Source organism: Ornithorhynchus anatinus, chromosome 11, assembly GCF_004115215.2.
Source record: "Ornithorhynchus anatinus isolate Pmale09 chromosome 11, mOrnAna1.pri.v4, whole genome shotgun sequence".
Classification (NCBI taxonomy): Eukaryota; Metazoa; Chordata; class Mammalia; order Monotremata; family Ornithorhynchidae; genus Ornithorhynchus; species Ornithorhynchus anatinus.
In genome coordinates this window covers 61,280,818-61,303,557 of record NC_041738.1, presented here as the reverse complement: position 1 = coordinate 61,303,557, position 22,740 = coordinate 61,280,818, and the positions used below count along the sequence as shown (strand labels likewise).

The following is a 22,740-nucleotide window of genomic DNA, read 5'->3' as shown; positions in this document are numbered from 1 at the left end:
CACTCTAGGGCTCGAGGCTCTCCGTCGCCTCGCCCCCTCCCTACCTCTCCTCCCTCCTCTCTTTCCAGCGCCCGCCCCGCACGCCCCCTCGCCGTCCCCCGTTCGCGCCCGTCCCGCCGTCGACCCCCCCGGGCCGCGTCCTCCCGCGGTCCCGGGACGCCCTCCCTCCTCGCCTCCGCCGGACCGATCCTCTTCCCCTCTCCGGAACCCTACTCGAAACTCACCTCCTCCGAGAGGCCTTCCCGGACCGAGCTCCCCTTCTCCCTCTCCTCCCTCCGCCGCCCCCCCTTCGCCTCTCCGCGGCTAAACCCTCTTTTCCCCCCCTTTCCCTCCGCTCCTCCCCCTCTCCCTTCCCGTCCCCTCGGCGCCGTACCCGTCCGCTCGACCGTATATATTTCCGTCACCCCATCTGTTCTGTCAACGAGACGTACGTCGCCTCGATTCTATTCGGTCGCCATCGTTTTCGCGAGACGTCCTTCCCCCCGACTCCATCCGTCGCCGCCGTCCCCGTCCGTCCGTCTCCCCCGATCGGACCGTGAGCCCGGCGGACGGCGGGGACCGTCTCCATCTGTGGCCGACTTGTTCGTCCCAAGCGCTCAGTCCGGTGCTCTGCACATAGTAAGCGCTCGAGAAATACTATCGAATGAATGAATGAGTCGAACTCATGACCTCTGACTCCGAAGCCCAGGCTCTTTCCACTGAGCCACGCTGCTTCTCCCAAGACTTATATCTACCCCGGGTCTTAGAGCAGTGCTTGGCACATAATAAGCGCCTAACAAGTACCATAATACTGTTAATATTATTATTAGGGCACTTGTTGGGCACTTATTAACTATAATAGTAGTTACTATTATTATCTTGACCACTGACCTTCTCCAAAACCACGGGCAGGCACTAAAGCGACCAACGGGAGCGGAGAGAACAAACGCATCACTCGAATTCAATTCCTGGAGTAGCGGATGTGTCTGGAGTGCTTTCTCTGTACGTTCAAGAGTCTGTCCGTACACACGAATGGGTACGCCCTTCGGGTATCTGACGGTCACGCCACCCTCGGGCCCTCGGCACGCAAGTACGCGCCTCTAATTATTTATCGATATTATCGGGAAGAGGGGCAGCCTAGTGGAAAGAGCCGGGGCCTGGGAGTCAGAGGACCCGGGGTTCTCCGACCGGCTCCGCCGCCTGTCTGCCGTGTGACCTTGGACAAGTCACTTCCCTTCTCTGAGCCTCAGTGGCCTCATCTGTAAGACGGGGGCTGAGGCTGCGGGAACCCCATCTGGGACAAGAACCGGGTCTAAATCAATAAGCCCGTATCTACTCAGCTATCAGTTATTTGCTATCGTTTTAATGAGACGCTCATCCCCTCGATTCTATCTATCGCCACCGTTCTCGTCCGTCCGTCTCCCCCGATCGGACCGTGAGCCCGTCGGAGGGCGGGGACCGTCTCCCTCTGTTACCGGTTTGTCCGTTCCAAACGCTCGGCACGTAGTGAGCGCTCAATAAATACTACTGAATGAATATTCAGCGCTTAGTATGGTAGAGGAGCAGCGGGGCTCAGTGGGAAGAGCCCGGGCCTGGGAGTCAGAGGGCGTGGGTCCGAATCCCGGCTCCGCCACCTGTCGGCTGTGTGACTGTGGGCAGGTCACTCCTCTGTGCCTCAGTTCCCTCATCTGTGAAATGGGGACCAAGACTGTGAGCCCCACGTGGGACGACCCGATGACCCCGTACCTCCCCCGGCGCTTAGAACAGTGCTCGGCACATAGTAGGCGCTTCACAAATACCTACATTATTATTTATTATTTAGCCCAGCGCTTAGAACAGTGCTCGGCACAGAGGAGGCACTCAACAAATAGCCCCATTATTATTATTACGACGCCTGGCAAATAGTAAGCGTTTAACAGATAAAATTAAGAGGGAAACAAAGATGTCCGGCTCCCCCTCTAGACCGGAAGCTCGTGGTGGGCAGGGAATGTGTCTGTTTATAGTTATCCTGAACTCTCCCAAGTGTTTAGGACGATGCTCCGCGCGTAGTCAAGGCGGCGGACTGATTTCATCTCCCTGGGCGGCTTGTCGCCCCGAAGGGAACACGGACCCCGAATTCCGTGCGACGAAGGAGACGATTGGTTTCTGCCGCGTTCTTGTCCTTTGGGTGGAAGGTACTTACGCCGGTTACAGAGAGAAAGTCGGGGGACGTGGCTACTGGGGGCGCCTCGACCCTCACGCCTTCAGAAACGTGGGGCGTCGCGCCCTCACCATTAGGCGGTGGACGGAGGGGGCATCGTGTTTATGGGCTGGGGCCTTTCAACGCGACTTTGAAACGTCCGGTGCTCCAGTTGATTTCTCTTTGAAAAAGAGACGTGTGGGACAAACGGCTGTGCAGTGGTGAAACGTTACGTTATGACGAGTCAGCCTTTAGAATGGCCATTTTCTCTTTCACGCTTCAAAGTAAAGATTCCATAGCTAAACGTAAATTAAACACCCGGCTGAAATCTCCCTTGAAAATGGGAGTTGGAATCAGGGGAACCCTGGCCGATCTATGGGTGACCACCTTCTTTTTTTTTTTTACCAAAAAAACTGCTGTTTTCTTCTTTCCCTTTATCCCAGGACTCCAAGGAGGGGGGAAGCTAAAAAGCTATGTTGCGCTGGCATAGTAATAGAAATATTAATAATAATAATTGTGGTACGTGTTTCGTGCTTACTATACGCCAAGCACTGTTCTAGGCGCTGGGCTAAAGAATAAATAATAATGTCGGTATTTGTTAAGCGCTTCCTAGGAGCAGAGCACCGTTCTAAGCGCCGGGGGAGATACGGGGTCATCGGGTCGTCCCACGTGGGGCTCACGGTCTTAGTCCCCATTTTACAGAGGAGGTAACTGAGGCACAGAGAAGGGAAGTGACTTGCCCATACATATATGGGAAACAGCGTGGCTTGGTGGAAAGAGCCCGGACTCGGAAGTCAGAGGACACAGGTTCTAATCCCAGCTGTGACCTTGGGCAAGTCACTTCCCTTCTCCGCACCTCAGTTCCCTCATCTGTAAAACGGGGATGAAGACTGTGAGCCCCACGTGGGACCGCCTGATGACCTTGTATCCACCCAGTGCTTAGAACAGTGCTCAGTGCTCGGCACATAGGAAGCGCTTAATAAATACCATAATTATATATATATATATCTATCTTTTTTAAGTACTGTACTATAACTGATTTCTATTAATGTCTGTCACCCCCTCTCGACGATAAGCCCGTTGTGGGCATTCGTTCGATCGTATTTAATGCGCCCTTTCGGTGCGCTGAGCACTGTATTAAAAAGTTGGGAGGCTACGGTGTGACCCCGGGCAAGTCATTTACTTCTTCTGTGCCTCAGTTCCCTCATCTGTAAAATGGGGGTTAAGACTGTGTGCCCCAAGTGGGACGGAGACCTTGTCCGCCCCGATTATCTACCCCAGTGCTTAGAACAGTGCCTGGCACGTAATAAGCGCTTACCAACTATCATCACCACTCTTATTTTTATCAATAACCAGGTACATTCCCTGCCCACAGTGAGCCAACGTGTCTGCTAACTCTGTTGTACCGGACGCTCCCAAGAGCCTGGTACGGTGCTCGGCACACAGTAAGCGCTCAATAAATATCACTGCTTGATTGATGGATAGATGGCAAACAGGCATCGGATCCCTAATTTAATCCCCGAGTGTCTTGCTAAAGGTCGCAGAGCAGGCAAGCGGCCGAGGCTCTTTCCACTAGGCCGGGCTCCTGCAAAAATACTTCCGGGAAACCGGAGTCCAGGTTTCTGTCTAATAATTCATTCAAAGGTATTTATTGAGCGCTTACTACGTGCAGAGCACTGTAATCATACCTGTGGTACGGCTTCAGCCCTTACTATGTGTCAGACACCCTACTAAGCCCCGGAGAGACACAAGATGATCAATTTGGACACGGTCCCTGTCCCACGAGGGGCTCCCAGCCCAAGTAAGAGGAAGAACAGGTAGTGAATCCCTAGTTCGGAGATGAGGACTCCGAGGCCCAGAGAAGTGACGTGACTTGGCCAAGGTCACCGCCGGGACGAGAAGGTCAGATCCTCTGACCCCCGGGCCCGGGCTCTTTCCGCTAGGCCACGGAAGCGCCCTCTCTGACCAAATCCCTAGAAACCCCGGGGTAACGAGAGGAAAGGAAGCACGGAACGTTACATTGTGTCGCGTCAGCCTTGGGCTCTTCCATCTTTTTTCGCCCCCGTATCACCGGGAGAGGCTAGAGACTGTTGCCATGGAGACCACAGCTGCAGGGTGACGAGTGACAGGTCTCGGAGGGGGACCGTCCGGGACCGGGCGCGCTCCGAGAACCGGGCCGGCCCGGGCCGGCTCCGAAGGGGGCGAGGGTGACGGGAGCGAAAATACCGTCTTCCTCACACCTGCAAATGGCTTCCCTCCGGACCCACGTCGGAGCTTCTATTAGCGGAGCCTAACCGTGTGTGTCTTGGGCCTCAAATCCACTTCGGTTGTCGACCGGGAGGAACACTGAGGCCCCGGATCGGTTGCCTTGGTAATGAGAAATCGCCAGGGCAACTAACCGGTTGCCGCTTCCAAGACAGCGAATCGGTTTGCCTTCCGACCTGAGGAGGAGGGAGTCTCGGAGAAGGGGTAAAGAACAAAATTACAGGAGGCGGCTCAGAGAGGAGAAATAAGAAACGCTTATTCCTGACGGAGTGTCGGCCTCTCTCCCGGTGGCTCTTCCTTTTTATTTAAGGCAACTACTTAGGGGCCGGGGAGGACGTGACGAGGAGGAGATGGTGGGAAGGAGCCGGAGAGGGTAGGGGCAGGGAGGTGGTGACATTTGGCGGCTAAAATGTCGCTCCGGCGGCTCCCCGACCTTCGGGAAACCCTCTGGATCGTACTGATTGAGCGCTTCACCGGGTGCAGAGCAATGTAGCGAGCGCTCGGGAGAGTACGACAGAACAACAACCAGGCCCGTTCCCTTCCCGCAACGAGCTGACATTGATGCTGAAGAACTGGCCTCGGATTATCCTCCCCTCCCTCAGCCCCACAGCATTTATATCTATATCCGTCATTTATCGATTTCCATTAATGTCCGTCTCCCCTTCAAGACTGTAACCTCGCCGTGGGCAGGGAACGGGTCTTTCAACTCTGTTATACTGGACTCTCCCAAGCGCTCAGTGCGGTGTTCTGCGCGGATTAAGTGCTCAATAAATACGACTGAATGATCACTTTACCGAGGGACGGTCACTGCTCCTTAGTGAGTCCCGAGAGAGAGAAAGGACGGCTGGTTGGGCCCAAGGCGGAGGCCCCTCCGGTGAACGGCGTTTGACGGAATGGAAACCGCTCCTCTCCCAATCAATCAATTCAGTCAATCGATCGTATTTGTCGGTGCCAATGGCAATTTTCTTCATTTTCTCAGCGTCTAGCATCTGCTATCCCCCTCTCCCTTCCCCTCCCCTCGGCACGGTACTCATGTGGATAGATTTTTATTCCCCTATTTATTCTGTTAATGAGGTGTCCATCCCCTTGATTCTATTTACCGTGATGATGTCGTCTTGCCTTTGGCCGTCCGTCTCCCCCGACTAGACCGTGAGCCCATCGTTGGGTAGGGATGGTCTCTTATCTGTGGCCGAACTGTCCATTCCAAGGGCTTAGTACAGTGCTCTGCACATAGTAAGCGCTCAATAAATACCATCGAATGAACCTACTGCCGCCGGAGAGGAAGAGGTTATTTCCCTTCCGCCGGGCTCGGGGAAACATCTCCGGAATTTATTTGTAAGCTCGTTGCGAGCAGGGAACACCAACGGTGCTCTCCCAAACATCTGGTCCAGTGATCTGCACAAGGTAAGCGCTCAAAAAGCACCATGGACTGACTGATTAACGTCTGCCTCCTCCTCTAGACAGTCGGACGGCAAGGAATGGGGAAAGGGGGAACGAAGGTCGAAACTCCAGGCCTCGGGATAATCTCGCCACCGTTTTGGATGAGGGTGGACCAGCACGGAGAGATTCCGTTTGCAAGGACCTGCCCCCGATTTTGTTTTTTTAAATCAAACGAAGGAGCCGGGACGCCAAAAATCAATAATAATAATAATAATAATAACGTTGGTATTGGTTAAGCGCTTACTACGTGCGGAGCACCGTTCTAAGCGCTGGGGGAGATACACGGTTGTCCCGCGGGAGGCTCACAGTTAATCCCCATTTTACGGATGAGGTAACTGAGGCACAGAGAAGTTAAGTGACTTGCCCACAGTCGCACAGCTGACAGGTGGCGGAGCCGGGATCTGAACCCATGACCTCTGACTCCCCAGCCCGGGGCTCTCTCCCCTGAGCCACGCCGCTTCTCTCCAAAACCCGTATTGTTCCCGGAAGGCATTTCGGGAAGGACTGGCGTTATTACTATTATTATATTTAAGCGCTCTCTATGGGTCAGGCACAGTTCTAAGCACTGGGCTGGACATAACAATAATGATAACGTTGGCTTTTGGTTAAGCGCTCACTCTGTGCTAAGCACTGTCCTAAGCGCTGGGGTAGATACAAGGTCATCAGGTTGACCCACGTGGGGCTCACGGTCCCCATTTTCCAGATGAGGGAACGGAGGCCCAGAGAAGTGAAGTGACTTGCCCAAAGTCACCCAGCTGACACGTGAGGGAGTCGGGATTAGAACCCATGACCTGGGACTCCCAAGCCCGGGCTCCTTCCACTGAGCCACGCCGAAGAAGCACGGCCTGGTGGATGGAGTACGGGCCTGGGAGTCAGGAGGACCTGGGTTCGCATGCTGACCGTGCCACTTGTTTGCCGTGACCTTGGGCAAGTCCCTTCACTTCTCTGGGCCTCGGTCACTTCATCCGTAAAACGGGGATTTTTACAGAGGGGTAAGTACCGTTACTCATTATCCATTACCACGCTAATACGGGTCACTCACCCTCTCCCGCCTGGATGACCGCATCAGCCTCCTCTCTGACCTTCCAACCTCCTGTCTCTCCCCACTCCAATCCCTACTTCACTCTTGCTGCCCGGATGATTCTTCATAATGATAATAATAATGTTGGCATTCGTTAAGCGCTCGCTACGTGCAGAGCACTGTTCTAAGCACTGGGGGATACAAGGGGCGCAGGGTGTCCCAGGTGGGGCGCTCAGTTTTAATCCCCATTTGACAGATGAGGGAACTGAGGCACAGAGAGGTTCAGTGACTTGCCCACAGTCACGCCGCTGACAAGCGGCACGTTCAAGGCACGTCACCCTGCTTCTCAAAAAATTCCAGGGGTTGCCCATCCACCTCCGCAGCAAACAGAAACCCCTCGCCGCTGGCCTCGAAGCCGTCCATCCCCTCGCCCCCTCCTACCTCGCCTCGCTCCTCTCCTACGAGAGCCCGGCCCGCCCACGTCGCTCCTCTAACGCCACCCTTCTCACGGGGCCTCCGTCACCCCCGTCTCGTCGCCGGCCCCCGGCCCGCGGCCCGCCTCTGCCCCGGAACGCCGTCCCTCCTCGAATCCCGCAGGCGATTGTTCTGCCCCCTTTCAGAGCCCTGCGGAGGGCCCGTCTCCTCCGGGAAGCCTTCCCGGACTCGGCCCCCCTTCCTCTTCTCCCACTCCCTTCTGCGTCGTCCTGACTCGCTTCGCTCTCCCCGGCCCCACAGCACTTAGGTACGTATCTGCCGTTTCTCGTGTGACTGCGGGCAAGCCACTTGGCTTCTCTGAGCCTCGGTCACCTCATCTGGAAAACGGGGACGGAGACCGTGAGCCCCACGGGGGACAACCCGATGACCCCGTATCTCCCCCAGCGCTCGGAACGGTGCTCCGCACGTAGTAAGCGCTTAACGAATACCAACGTTATTATGATTATTATTTGTACTGACGTCTGCCTCCTGGCTGGAAGCTCCGTTGTGGGCGGGGAATGTCTCCGTTACTTGCTGTCCTCTCCCGAGAGCTTAGAACAGCGCTCTGCACACAGTAAGCGCTCAATAAATACGACCGAATGAACGAACTGGGATAAGGACTGCGGTGCCCCGCATGGGACGGGGACTGCATCCAACCCGATTACCTTCTTTGTGCCCCAGCACTTCGAACGGTGCTTGGCACGCACTTAAATGCTTAAAATGTACTATCATCATTATTATTTTTTAAACGCCCGAACCTTTTCGACAGGCGGGCCACTCGAAACAGCTACCGATCGCCAACCCCCTGCATCGACTCGCCCTTTCCCCCGTGGAGCTCGCTGGAGACGTTAGCGGCAGCGTGGCTGAGTGGAAAGAGCTTGGGCTTGGGAGTCAGAGGTCATGGGTTCGAATCCCAGCCCTGCCACTTGGCAGCTGTGTGACTGTGGCGGCGAGTCACTCACCTTCTCTGGGGCTCAGTTCCCTCATCTGTCAAATGGGGATTAAGACCGGGAGCCCCAAGTGGGACAACCTGATCACCCTGTATCTACCCCGGCGCTTAGAACGGTGTTCGGCCCAGAGCGAGCGCTTAACGAATACCTTCGTCGTCATCCGGACGTCCTGCTCTCCGCTGAATCTCTCGGCCTCCAAATTCTCCCTTTAGCCCATCGGGCCCCTCTTTCTTATTACCCTGTTTATTTTGTTAGCAAGGCGTCCATCCCCTTGATTCTATTTATCGCGATTACGTTGTCTCGTTCTTGTCCGTCCGTCTCCCCCGATTAGACCGTGAGCCCGTCACCGGGCAGGGACGGTCTCTATGTGTTGCCAAATTGTCCGGTCCAAGCGCTCAGTCCAGTGCTCTGCACACAGTAAGCGCCCAATAAACACTACTGAATGAATGAATGAATAGGAGAAATCAAAAGGAAGGAGGAGGGAGGGGGGAAAATCGACGAGGGCTACGACGTACTCCAAATCACGCCCGCTCTACTGATGCCTCACAGCTTTATCCGAGGACTCGAACGCTTGCACGCGCCCGGGGGAGTAATTTAAGAAGGGAACAATACAACAGAAGGGCGTAATTTAAGAAAGGGAACTCCCCACCAACGTGAAAGCCTTTCGGAAGCTTTCCAGACGTCGCTCCTTAGAAGCGGCGTAGCCTCGCGGCCAGAGCTCGGGTCTGGGAATCAGAAGCACCTGGGTCCCAATCCCGGCTCCGCCACCTGTCCGCTGGGGGACCTGGGACCGGTCGCTTCGCTTCTCTGGGCCTCGGTTCCCTCATCTGTCAAATGGGGATGAAGACCGGGAGCCCCACGGGGGACACCCTGATTACTCCGTATCCACCCCACGCTTAGAACAGTGACCGGCACATAGAGAGCGCTTAACAAATACCGTTAAAAAAAAAAAAAGAATTCAATTTGACTACCTCCCTCAGCAGCCCCCCTTCACGCCAAGCAGGAGGCCCTTCATTCATTCATTGGCAGTCGTATTTATTAAGCGCTAACTGTGCGCCGAGCACCGCACAGAGCGTTTGGGAAAGCACGACACAACGATCAACGGTGACATTCCCTGCCCGCAACGAGCTCACAGTCTGGGGAGGGACGGGGAGACGGATATCTCCACTCCTTCCCGTTGACCCCTCGGCAAAGACGAAGAACTCTGGGCAAGTCGTTTCACTTCTCGGTGCCTCAGTTCCCTCATCTGTCAAATGGGGACTGGGAGCCTCACGTGGGACAGCCTGATTACCCTGCATCTCCCCCAGCGCTTAGAACGGTGCTCGGACATAGTAGGCGCTTAACAAATACCAACAAGAGCTCTCCGTCTTCCTTAACAGAGTCGATGACTCCCTGTTGCAACCCGGGGAATCGCTCACGAGCTCGTTCGTACAGAGTTTTACTCATCGATCTACACAAAGCCACACAACTCAAAGAATCAAACGTCCCCGACCGACTAAGCCTTCCGCTCTCTCCACATCCCCCGACTGAGCCCTCCTTTCTTCCTCTCCCACTCCCTTCTGAGTCACCCTGGCTCGCTCCCTTTATTCGTAATAATAATAACGCTGGTATTTGTTAAGCGCTTACTATGCACAGGGCACTGTTCTAAGCGCTGGGGGAGATTCAGGGTCATCAGGTGGCCCCACGTGGGGCTCAGGGTCTTCATCCCCATTTTCCAGATGAGGGAACCGAGGCCCAGAGAAGTGAAGTGACTGGCCCACGGTCACACAGCTGACAAGCGGCGGAGCTGGGATTCGAGCCCCTGACCTCTGACTCCCAGGCCCGGGCTCTTTCCACTGAGCCGCGCTGCTTCTCTACTGAGCTAAGCACTGTACCAAGCGCCGGGGTAGATACGGGGTCATCGGGTCGTCCCACGTGAGGCTCACCTGTAAAACGGGGATGAAGACCGTGAGCCTCACGCGGGACGACCCGATGACCCCGTATCTCCCCCGGCGCTTAGAACGGTGCTCGGCACGTAGTGAGCGCTTAACGGATACCAACATTACGATTATTATTACAGTGTCTGGCACAAAGTAAGCGCCTAATGAACACCAGCGCCATTACTATCGCGACTGAGAACGGACCGTCCGAGACCGCAACGGAACCGGCGGTCACGGGGCGGGGGGGGCCCTTCCGCGGAAGGTCCCGGCGAGTGAGGAACCGGGGAGAGCCAAGCTCACCTTCTGTAAGAACAGGACGATCCTGACGAGCATCTCGGCGTGGAGATCCTCTAAGGTGAACAGGGTCCGGGGAGTGCGGATGAAAAGCTTGGTTTTCCCATAAGCCACGTCGTCCTGAAACCCACAGCACTCGATGAGTTTCTTCACGGCTTCTTCGTCGGAAGGAAGGTCGTGATTTGGCCAGGTGAACTTGGAGAGCATCTTGTATCTGGGAGAATAATAATGTCGGTATTCGTTAAGCGCTTGCTAGGTGCAGAGCACCGTTCTGAGCGCTGGGCGAGATACAGGGTCACCGGGTCGTCCCACGGGAGGCTCACGGTTAATCCCCATTTTAGGGATGAGGTCACTGAGGCCCAGGGCAGAGAGGTGACTTGCCCCCGGTCACCCAGCTGACGAGTGGCGGAGCCGGCATTCGAACCCATGACCTCTGACTCCCCAGCCCGGGCTCTTTCCCCTGAGCCACGCTGCTGCCCAAGACACCGTTATCGCCCGTTCATTCATTCCGTCGCTCGTCCCCGGGAAGCGGCAGGGCCTACCGGAGAGAGCTCGGGGGGCCGGGAGTCGGAGGGATCTGCTGTGGGACCTTGGGCAAGTCACCTTGAGAGCTCACCTCCTCCGAGAGGCCTTCCCAGACTGAGCTTCCCCTTTTCCCTCTGCTCCCCCCGCTCCCTCTCTGCTTCCCCCTTCCCCTCCCCTCAGCTAAGCCTCCTTTCCCCCCTTTCCCTCTGCTCCTCCCCCTCTCCCTTCCCCTCAGCACTCCGCTCGTTTGGATAGATTATTTATGACCCTATTTATTTTGTTAATGCGGTGTCCATCCCCTTGATTCTATTTATCGGGACTACGTCGTCTTGTTGTTGTCCGTCCGTCTCCCCCGATGAGATCGTGAGCCCGGCACTGGGCGGGGACGGTCTCCATCTGTTGCCGAGCTGTCCGTTCCAAGCGCTTAGTCCAGCGCTCTGCCCCTAGTAAGCGCTCAATAAATACGATTGAATGAAAGTCCCTTCGCTTCTCTGGCCCTCAGTTCCCTCATCCGTGAAATGGGGATTACGACTGTGAGCCCCAGGTGGGACGGGGACTGTGTTCCGTCCGATTCGCCTGAATCCACCCCGGTGCTCAGGAAGGTGCCGGGCGCAAAGTAGGCGTTGGACAAACAGTACCACCGACGATGGTGATGACTATTCATCTCACGCTCCCGGGAGGCGCGTTCCCATCCCAGCCTAGGGTCCAAGGGGTGTCCAAATTCTCGCCGTGTCAAAAGCAGGTCGGGTCGACGAGCCGATCGATCCATCATTCCAGACTGTAGACCACACAGGCCAGGACCCTTTGGGCCGTAAGCTTCTGGAGGGCAGGGAACGGGTCTACCAACTCCTTTATATTATTCTACTTCTCCAAGAGCTGAGCACGGCGCTCCCAACACAGTCTGCACTCAATAAATACCACTGATGGATCCCTCAGACATATTCATTCAGCATTTACTACGTGCAGGGGACTGGGCTAACCACTTGGGAGGGTAATAATAATAATAATGATAATTTGTTAAGCGCTTACTATGCGCCAAGCTCCCTTCTAAGCGCCGGGGGGGGGGGGATGCAAGGTGATCGGGTCGTCCCACGTGGGGCTCCCAGTCTTCATCCCCATTTTCCACATGAGGTCACTGAGGCCCAGAGAAGTGAAGCGACCTGCCCAAAGTCACATGGGTTCGAATCCTGGCTCGGCCACTTGTCAGCTGGGTGACTTGGGGCGAGTCACTTCACTTCTCGGTGCCTCAGTGACCTCGTCTGGAAAATGGGGATGAAGACCGGGAGCCCCACGTGGGACGACCCGCTCCCCCTGCGTCTCCCCCAGCGCTTGGAACGGTGCTCGGCACATAGGAAGCGCTTAACAGACACCAACATCATCAAGTGGATTAGAACCCACGACCTCCGACTCCCAAGCCCGGGCTCTTTCCACTGAGCCACGCTGCTTCCCTATAATGTAACAGATTAGATAGACTGTGTCCAACTGATTAAGTTGTATCGACTCCAGCGCTTAGAACAGTGCTTGGCACGTAGTGAGCGCTCAACAGGTACCATCATTATTATTAATTATTACAGACATGGTCCCCGCTGACAATGAGTTAGCAGTCTAGAGGCCAGAATTCAAGGACAGGGAACTGCGGGGTGACGGGCGGGGGGGGGGACGGGGCTGAGGGACATTTCGTTCCCATTTTTTCACCCGGGACGAGGACCAAAGAGGAGCTCTGAAGACATTTTATAGAAGATATTTAAGAACCAGGAATGTCTCAAATTCGGAATGCCTTCGTCCCACCCGGCTAATACGCCCTGGTAAGGGCTGGTTTGTGGAGTCCTAAAGACAGAAGGGGGAAGGAAAATTTTATTTTCCAAAGCCCAAACCCATCCTAATAACGATGGTACTTGTTAAGCGCTTACTACGCGCCAAGCACTGTTCTAACCACTGGGATGGATACAAGTTAATCAGGTTGGACACAGTCCCCGTCCCACGTGGGGCTCGCATTCTTAATCCCCATTCTACGGATGAGGCAACCGAGGCCCAGAGGAGTGAAGTGACCTGCCCGAGATCACACGGCAGACCTGTGGCGGAGCCGGGATTGGAACGCAGGCCCTTCTGACTCCCGGGGCCGGGCTCGATAATATTAATAATAACGACGATGGCATTTGTTGGGCGCCTACTTCGTGCCGAGCACCGTTCTAAGCGCTGGGATAGATACGAGGTGATGAGGTTGTCCCACGTGGGGCTCACGGTCTTCTTCCCCATTTTACAGACGAGGTCACTGAGCACAAGCCTAGGAGTCAGAGGACTTGGGTTCTAATCCCGGCTCTGCCCACCACTAGCTGGGGGACCCTGAGCAAGCCCCTTAACTTCTCTGTGCCTCAGTTTCCTCAATTGAAAAATGGGGATTAAACATCCATTCTCCCTCCTGCCTTGAACGTGAGCCCCGTGTGAGACAGGGACCGTGTCTAATCTGCCTGACTTCTAGCTCCTCCAGCCCTCAGAACAGCGCTTGATACGGAGTAATAATAATAATAATGATAATACTCTTGGTATTGGTTAAGCGCTTACTATGTGCAGAGCGCTGTCCTAAGCGCCGGGGGAGATACCGGGTCATCGGGTCGTCCCGCGGGAGGCTCACGGTTAATCCCCATTTTCCAGATGAGGTCACTGAGGCCCAGAGAAGCGAAGCGACTCGCCCACGGTCACACGGCCGACGAGCGGCAGAGCCGGGAGTCGACCCCATGACCTCTGACTCCGAAGCCCGGGCTCTTTCCACTGAGCCGCGCTGCTTAGGTAGAGGCTCGAGGCATAAAATAATGATAATAATTATAACGGCAGTGATAACAACTGTAAGGGAAGTAATGATAATAATGATTCTGGTCGTTAAGCGCTCATCCCACCGTTCCAAGCAGGGGGTAGATCCAAGTGAATCAGATTGGACCCGGCCCCTGTCCCACCTGGGGCTCACGGTCTCAATCCCCATTTTCCGGAGGAGGAAACTGAGACCCAGAGAAGCGAAGCGACCTGCCCAAGGTCACACTGCAGACAGGTGGCGGACCGTCTGACTCCCAGGCCCGGGCTCTATCCCCTACAGGACGTGCATCTATCTACAATTCTATTTATTTATATGGATGCCGTTGATGCCCGCTGACTCGTTTCGCCGTCCGTCTCCCCGCTTCTCGACCGTGAGCCCGCTGTGGGCGGGGACGGTCTCTCTCTGTCGCCCAACTGTACTTTCCAAGCTTTCGGGTACAGCGCTCCGCGCACAGTAAGCGCTCGATAAACAGGACCAAAGAAAGAACCAACCCTGCAGCGGTAGCAGTAATAGAAATAGGAGAATCAGCGATGACGGTATCCGTCCGTCCGGGGAAACCGCGGGGCGCGGTTTGACTTTCTCGGCCAAATTTCGAGGCTAAATGGGCTCTCCGAAGGCCGACCTTTCAGTCATTCATTTATTCGTTCGGTTGGATTGATCGAGCGCCTACCGCGTGCAGAGCACTGTCCTAAGCGTCTGGGAGAGGACGATACAGCAGTAAAGAGAGCCGGGCCCAGCCCGCAACGAAAGGGGACCCGGGGAGCGAAAGAAACAGAGCCTTCGGGTCAAAAGAGAAAAGCGGCCAACTGAAGTTGGCTCTTGCAGGGCAATCTCCTGCGTCGGAGAATTGGCCAACGAATCGCTCCCGCGATAGCGATGGATGTGGTCTCTGAATAAGATTTACAGATGAAATCAATAGCGTAATAAGCAATTTCACCAGAGTGAAATGATCCCACCGGTGTAAATAATGAAAGAGTCTCTCACTTACGTCGTCGTCTGGAAAATGGGGATTAAAGACCGCGAGCCCCACGTGGGCCAACCTGACGACCCTGTCCCTCCCCCGGCGCTTAGAAGGGTGCTCGGCACAGAGTAAGCGCTTAAGAGACACCATCATCTACGCCCCTGGGGAAGGCTAACCACGATTTGGGCTTACTACTGTCCACCGGCGATGGCCTGCCCAGGATTCACAGCGAGCAAAGGTAAGCGCTCAATAAACAGGGAAGCAGCGTGGCTCGGTGGAAGGGGCCCGGGCTTGGGAGTCGGAGGTCATGGGTTCGACCCCCGGCTCTGCCACTTGGCGGCGTGTGACCGTGGGCGCGTCGCTTCACTTCTCCGGGCCTCAGTCCCCTCGTCGGTCAAATGGGGATTAGCCGTGAGCCTCACGCGGGACGACCCGAGGACCCCGTATCTCCCCCGGCGCTTAGAACGGTGCTCCGCGCGTCATAAGCGCTTAACGAATACCAACGTTATCATTATTACTGTTATTATAAACACTCATGGACCGACGGTTCTCCGCCCTTTCGGTCCCGAAGGAGGGAAGGGGAGCCGGGTCTCGAACGGGCGGGTCGCTAGGCAGGAAAGCGGGCAAGGAAGCGAGCAGGCAGGGAGGTCGGAAGTCGGGGAAACGGGGAGTCGCCTGCGACCGGAGTCGGTAGCGCTCTGCACGCGGTAAGCGCCCAATAAATACGACCGAAAGAACGGAGAGGATCCCCGCCCTCGGAGAGCTGCAGGTCAGGCGGGGAGGAGGAGGCGGGAGAGACGGAAGCCGGAGAGGGAAAGGAAGGTCCTCCCTCCGCTCACCTGAGCAGAAACCTCTCGTAGGTCTGGCGGTAGGCGAACCCGGCCCGGCGCACCCTGACGTTCTCCAGCAGGCCGAGGTATTCCACCTGATGGCGACAGCGCTCGGGGTCGAAGAGCTGCGGCGACTTCTTGTCGTTGGGCTTGATGCAGCGGACGTAGTACGGCTCCTGCGGGCGACGGGGTCGCGGCCGGTGAGCCTCCGGGAGGGGGGCGGGGGACGAGGGGCGGCGGCGCCTCCCACCCGGGGCCGCCCCGGGGGCCCACGAGGCAGGCGGCCTGGCCCGGCGGCAGAGGACGGGCCCGGGAGTCGGGAGGCCTCGGTTCCCCCCGTCTGGAAGAGGGGGATTAAGACCGGGGGCCCCACGTGGGACCGCGGCCGGCCCGGTTTGCCTGCGTCCACCCCGGGGCCCACTTTCGCTCCGCGGGGCCGGCTACGTCGGAGGAAACCTTCCCGGGCTACGTTCCCCTGGGGAATCCTCCACATCCCCTTGCTTAAGCTGTCGACGGAGAAGTCTTCGAAAGTACCGGAGCGGCGTTTCCCAGCGGAAGGAGCGCCGGCTGGGAGCCCGGGGACCCGGGTTCTAATCCCGGCCCCGCCCCCCGCCGGCTTCGCGACCCCGGGCGAGTCCCCCAAGTCGGCCGAGCCTCCGTTTTCTCATCCGAGAAATGGGAATTGCAAGCCCGTCTCCCCCCCCCCCCCCCGCCCCTTTCGACTTTGAGCTCTAGGTGGGACGGGGGCTTGTTTCCGACCCGACGGCCTCGTGTCTAGCCTAGCTGTGAGCTCGCCGTGGGCAGGGGATGCGTCCGCCGTCGTAGCGTGCTCTCCCGAGAGCTCGGTACGGTGTTCTGCGCACGGTGAGCGCTCGATAAACACGACTGGATGAACGTCGGGCCCGAAGAAGGGCCTTAACGGATCCCGCCCTTACCACCGTCATCGTCGGGCGCTTGGGAGAGCACGACAGGATCGTGCCCGGCCCTTCCTTCGAGGAGCTCCCGGTCTCGAGAAGCAGCGCGGCGTAGGGGCTGGGGCCCGGGCCGGGAGTCGGAAGGTCATAAACTCTAATCCCCGACTCGTCTGCTGCGTGACCTTGGGCGAGTCACTTGGTTTCCCTGTGCCTCGGTGACCTCGCCCGGAAAATGGGGACCCAGCCTGTGAGCCCCACGTGGGCCACGTTATTGAGACGGTGAGCCCCACGTGGGACGGTGTCCAACCCGATTTACTCGCATCCACCACGCCGCCTTAGTACGCAGCCCGGCATACAGTGAGCGCTTGACCGACGCCGTGATTATCGTTATTATTATAATTAGTAGAGGGGGAGAAGGACGCTACAGTCAATTGCAGAGATGGGGAGTGGGCCAGCGCCCTTATTCATTTTATTCCGCTAGAAACTGGGGTTATCCGTTCCGCTGCTTCATCCCGATGCGCGCCCCAGGAGGGACAGGGACTGCGTCCGATCACGTCGACGACGGGAGGCTCCCCCGGGTTTTCACCGAGGCTCAGATCGCACCTCTCGCCTGTCCATCGACGGCGCTCATTGGGTTGCCGACTCCGGCCGGGGCCCCGGACGGAGCGCCGCGGACCGTGGGCCACGACGGATCCGAAGGCACGCTCCCCGCCCGCGGGCGGGCGAGCTCACGGTCTCCGGCGCGTACCGGCTCCCTCGGCGCAATCGACGTGGCCCGGGAGCGCCTGCGGGAGCCCCGTGAGTTCTCCGTGGGGTTTCGGCAAATTCTCTTCCCTGACTAATCTGGTCGGATGACTAAGTCCTCACGGTCGGCGAACGCCGCGTCTTCAGACATCAAGATGTTTACGTTTAACCGTCTGTGAGTCACAGACCGACAGTATCCCCGGGCGGGAAGGGCGGCCGAGGAGCGGGTGGGTGTCTTTTCTTCGGAAACAAACGGGCGGGCTGCCGAACCCCGCCGGGGGATCGGCCCAAAAAGGCTAAGCGTCCGTTTAATTGCACGGCCTCGAGCCGTCCCCGTCGAGGGAAGCGGCGTGGCCGAGTGGAAGGAGCCCGGGCCTGGGAGTCGGAGGACGTGGGTTCTAATCCCACTTGCCCGCTGTGCGACCTCGGGCAAGCCACTTCACTTCCCTGGGCCCCAGTGACCTCGAGAAACGGGGATTAGGACCGTGGGCCGCGCGCGGGACGGGCCGACTGGCCGGCGTCTACCCCAGAGCTTAGACGAAGCAGCGTGGCTCAGCGGAAGGAGCCCGGCTGGGGAGTCGGCGGTCCCGGGTTCGAACGCCGGCTCCGCCGCTTGTCAGCGGTGTGACCTTGGGCGAGTCACGTCACTTCTCTGGGCCTCGGTTCCCTCATCTGGAAAACGGGGACGAAGACCGGGAGCCCCACGTGGGACCACCCGATGACCCTGCATCTCCCCCCCGCGCTTAGAACAGTGCTCTGCACACGGTAAGGGCTTAATAGATACCGACATTATTATGATCATTAACAGCGCTTGGCAGAGGGCACTGAACAAATGCCATTATCATTATCATTAATCTGGGTTCTAATGAATATTAGTAATATTATCATTATTACCATCTTCCACTCCCACCCCGGATCTTCGGTCCACAGGGAGGGATCCCTCTGCCGTCGGTCAGAGACTCCGAGAGCCAAACGGAAGTCAGAGACACCGTGAGCTCCAGCCCTCCGCCTCGGAACGGGCCGATAACTCTAGCGATCTCTCATTCATTCAACCGCATTTACTGGGCGCCCACTGTGTGCGGGGCACTGTACTAACAGCTGGAAGGGGACAACGGAACAATAAATGGATACAGTGAGAAGCGGCGCGGCTCCGCGGAAAGAGCCCGGGCTTCGGAGTCAGAGGTCACGGGTTCGACTCCCGGCTCCGCCCCTCGTCGGCCGGGTGACCGTGGGCGAGTCGCTTCGCCTCTCGGTGCCTCGGTGACCTCAGCTGGAAAACGGGGATCGACCGCGAGCCTCCCGCGGGACGACCCGATGACCCCGTGTCTCCCCCGGCGCTCAGAACGGCGCTCTGCACGGAGTAAGCGCTTAACGGATACCGACGTTATTATTAGACGGGGAGACGGACGTGAATAGAAAGAGATGACGGACGTGGACGTAAGCGATGAGGAGAGGGAGCGATGCGGAAGGGAGCGGGAGAAGAAGGAAGGAGGACTCAGTCAGGGAAGGCTCCTTGGAGGAGCGTGCTTCCGCTAAGGCTTTGAGGCGGGGGAGGATGATCCCCAACGGACGGACCGTGGGCCCTTTTCCCCGCCATCCTCCCCCCGCCCCCGCCCAATCTCCCCCTCTCCGGAACGCCTTCCCGGATCGACGACAATAATAACTCTGGTATCTGTTAAGCACCTCCTCCGTGCCAGGCACTGTTCCAAGCGGATCAGGTTGGACACGGCTCCCCCCGGCCCCCCCCCCCCCCCCCCGGTCCCCCGTCGGGCTCGGGGTCTTCATCCCCATTTTCCAGACGAGGGGACCGAGGCCCAGAGAAGCGAAGCGGCCTGCCCAGGGCCACCCGGCCGACGGGTGGCGGAGCCGGGACGGGGACACGGGTCCTTCTGACTCCCGGGTCCGGACGCTAGCCACGAGGCCGCGCTGCTTCTCACGCCGGGTCGGTTCCCCGCAATCCCCATCCTCTCGGCACCCGTGTATTTCGTTCCCTCACCGCAGCACGCGGCGGCACGTGTGACCGTTGAAGGGCATTTACCGAGCGCTTACTGTGCGCTCAGCACTGTACTAAGCGTTTGGGAGAGCACCATCCGACAGACTTGATGGGCACGACCCCCGCCCACAAGGATTTTACAGTTTAGAGGGGGGGGGGAGAAGGGCACTAAGATCAATTGCAGAGATAAGGGGTGATGGCAGATTCACTATTTCCTCTATTAATTTTATTTCTATAAAAGGTTCATTCGACCGTATTTATTGAGCGCTTACTGTGCGCAGAGCACTGTACTAAGCGCTCGGGTTATTTGTTCAGGAGCTCAGGAGTTCGACTGTACCGATGGAGCGCTCACTGTGCGCAAAGCACGGTGCTTAAGCGCTTGGGAGAGTACAAGGGAACAATACACTGACGCATTCCCTGCCCACGACGAGCTCACGGTCTAGGGGGGGAGGCAGACATTAATAGAAATGAAGCACTAGAATAAATAACGGGGACGTAATCGGTTGGAGAAGCGGCGCGGCTCAGTGGCAAGAGCCCGGGCTTGGGAGTCGGAGGTCATGGGTTCTAATCCCGACTCCGCCGCTTGTCAGCCGTGTGACCAGTCGCTTCGTTTCTCTGCGCTTCGGTTCCCCCATCTGGAAAATGGGGATGAAGACGGTGAGCCCCACGTGGGACGACCTCATTACCTTGTATCTCCTCCCCCAGCGCTCAGAACGGTGCTCTGCACGTAGTAAGCGCTTAACGAATACCACCATTAGCCTTATTGAAAAAATTCAGATTTCTCAACCACCGGCTCTCTTCTGGGGAATTCTCGCCTGTCTGTAGAAGCAGCGTGGCTCGGTGGGAGGAGCACGGGCTCGGGGGTCAGAGGTCATGAGTTCGAATCCCGGCTGGGCCGCTTGTCAGCCGTGTGAGTGTGGGCGAGTCACAACTTCTCTGTGCCTCAGTGACCTCATCTGTAAAATGGGGATTGACCGTGAACCTCACGTGGGCCCACCCGATGACCCCGGATCTCCCCCAGCGCTTAGAACGGTGCTCGGCACATAGTAAGCGCTTAACAGGTACCAACATCATCATCATCATCATCATCATCAACGGGACTTGTTCGGAACTGGCTATGTGTCAAGCACTGTCCTAAGCGCTGGGGTAGGTACGAGGCCTACAGACCCGGGCCCCGGCCCGCATGGGGGTTCACCGTCCGAAGGAGGAGCGGGGACGGATATCGGATCCCCATTTTCCGGCCGAGGCAACCGCGGCCCGGGGAAGCGAAGTGACTTGCCCAAGGTCACACGGCAAGCGACGCGAATAGACGCGGATAAACCTGCCAACGTGACCGAGAAAGAAAACCCGAAAAGAGAGGAGTTGGAAGACGCACGGAGACGTTGAGGAGGAGCTGGCCTGCTGCGCGACGTTTTATTAAGAATAGGAAGACAGCTGTCCTGTAACCGGGGACACGGTTACCTGGTTACGCGGGAATTCTTATTTTATAATTCTAGCCCACCGAGTGGAGGGAAACTGTAGAGCCGTAAACAACTTTTGACCCCCAAACCGCCCGCTGGCCTTAAGGTCCTTTAATGCTGAATTTAAGTTCCCAAATCGTACCGACGTACCTCTGCATCATCATCATATCCGTTACGCGCTTCCTACGCGCCGAACACCGTTCTGAGGATCGGGCGAGAGAGAAGGTTGTCAGGTCGGACCCGGTTCCGCCCCCGCACGGGGGCTCACGGGCTAGGCGGGGGGGGGGGGGGGGTTTAATGGCCATTTTACAGGTGAGGAGACCGAGGCCCAGAGAAGCGAAGCGACCCGCCGGAGGTCACACGGCAGGTCCTCCGGCTCCCCAGCCCGCGCCCTTCCCGCTAGGCCGTACGGCTTCTCGGCCGCTTCTCGTGCAGCCCGAGACCAGGCGAGCGGCGCCCCGGCCTGGCTCCCGCCCCCTCCGCGCCACGGAACCCGGCCCCTCCGAGGTCGCCGACGACCTCCTCCTCGCCGAATCCAACGGCCCCCACTCCATCCTAGCCCCCCTCGGCCCCCTTCTGCCGGAAACGTCAGCTAACTCTGACTCCACTGCCCCTCGGGCCGTTCCTCCTCGGTCTCTCGGTGGGGCCCCTCCGGTCGCGGGGGTCCCTCGAGGCTCAGTCCCGGGCCCCCTCCTCCTGTCCGCCTACGCCCGCTCCCTCGGAGAGGTCATTGGCTCCCGGGGTCCGACGCCATCTCCACGCGGATGATTCCCGGATCTCCCGCTCCGGCCCCGCCCTCTCTCCTCCTCTGCGGGCTCGCATCCCCGCCCCCCCAGCCTTGTCGGATGTCCCGACGACACCTCCGACCGGACCCGTCCGAAACGGGAGGCCTCACCTCCCCACCCACACCCCGTCCTCCCCCGGCTCTTCCGTCACTTCGGACGACCCCGCCCGCCCCCGTCTCGCAAGCCCTTCGCCGCGGCATTCTCCTCGACTCGTCTCTCACCCAACCCCCACGTTCAATGGGTCACCCGATCCCGCTCGTCCCACCTTCGCCACATTGCTAAAATGGGCTCTGAGATCCCAAGCGTCACCGGGCTGACCCAAGGACTTATCCTACCCCCCGTCCGGCCCGCTGCGTCGGCCTCCTCGCCGACCTCCCCGCCTCCCGTCTCTCCCCGCTCCGGGCCACGCTTCACTCTGCTGCCCGGGTCGTTTTTTCCACAGAACCGTCCGGTCCACGTCTCCCCGCTCCTCGAGAACCTCCGGCGGTCGCCCGTCCACCTCCGCGTCAGACAGCATGTCCTCACCGTTGGCTTTAAAGCCCTCGATGGGCTCGTCCCCTCGTATCTGATCTCCTCCCAGATTTGCCCTCGATGGGCTCGCCCCTCCCTATCTGATCTCCCCCTCTGATTTGCCCTCGATCGACTTGCCCCCTCCTGCTGACGTCCCCCCCTCTGATTTCCTCCTACGACCCGGCCCGCGCACTCGGCTGCTCGAAGGCCAACCTACTCTCTCTACCTCGAGCTCATCCCTCGCGTCGCCGACCCCTTGTCCGCCACCTCCTTCTGCCTTGGAACTCCCCCTTCATACTAAGGAGCGGGAATCCTAAGGATGAGGATGGCATTTGTTCAGCGCTTACGGTAAGCACCGTTCTAAGCGCGGGCGTAGGTACGGGGTGATCGGGTCGCCCCCGTGGGGCTCACGGTCTCGATCCCCATTTTCCAGATGAGGTCACCGAGGCCCAGAGAAGTGAGGTGACTCGTCTGGGGTCGCACAGCAGATCGGGGGCGAAGGCAGGATGACAATAACGATAACGTCGGTATTGGTTAAGCGCTTACTGTGTTCTAAGCGCTGGGGCAGGTACAGGGTCGTCGGGTCGTCCCACGCGAGGCTCACGGTTAATCCCCATTTTCCAGATGAGGGAACCGAGGCGCAGAGAAGTGAAGCGACTTGCCCACGGTCACGCAGCCGACGAGTGGC

General features: G+C 58.0%; 1 protein-coding gene across 4 annotated transcripts in view; it reads right to left on the bottom strand.

Moving 5' to 3' along the window:
* The window catches only part of MYO1D (myosin ID), a 260,352-nt gene that overhangs the window by 123,884 nt on the left and 113,728 nt on the right, over positions 1-22,740 (bottom strand). For all 4 annotated transcript variants that reach the window (XM_029074920.2, XM_039913409.1, XM_029074921.2 and 1 more), the window contains 2 exons: positions 15,656-15,822; positions 10,528-10,735 (listed from right to left, as the gene is read on the bottom strand). In XM_029074920.2, the coding sequence (XP_028930753.1) occupies positions 10,528-10,735; positions 15,656-15,822 (375 nt within the window). The remainder of the gene's footprint in view (positions 1-10,527; positions 10,736-15,655; positions 15,823-22,740) is intronic.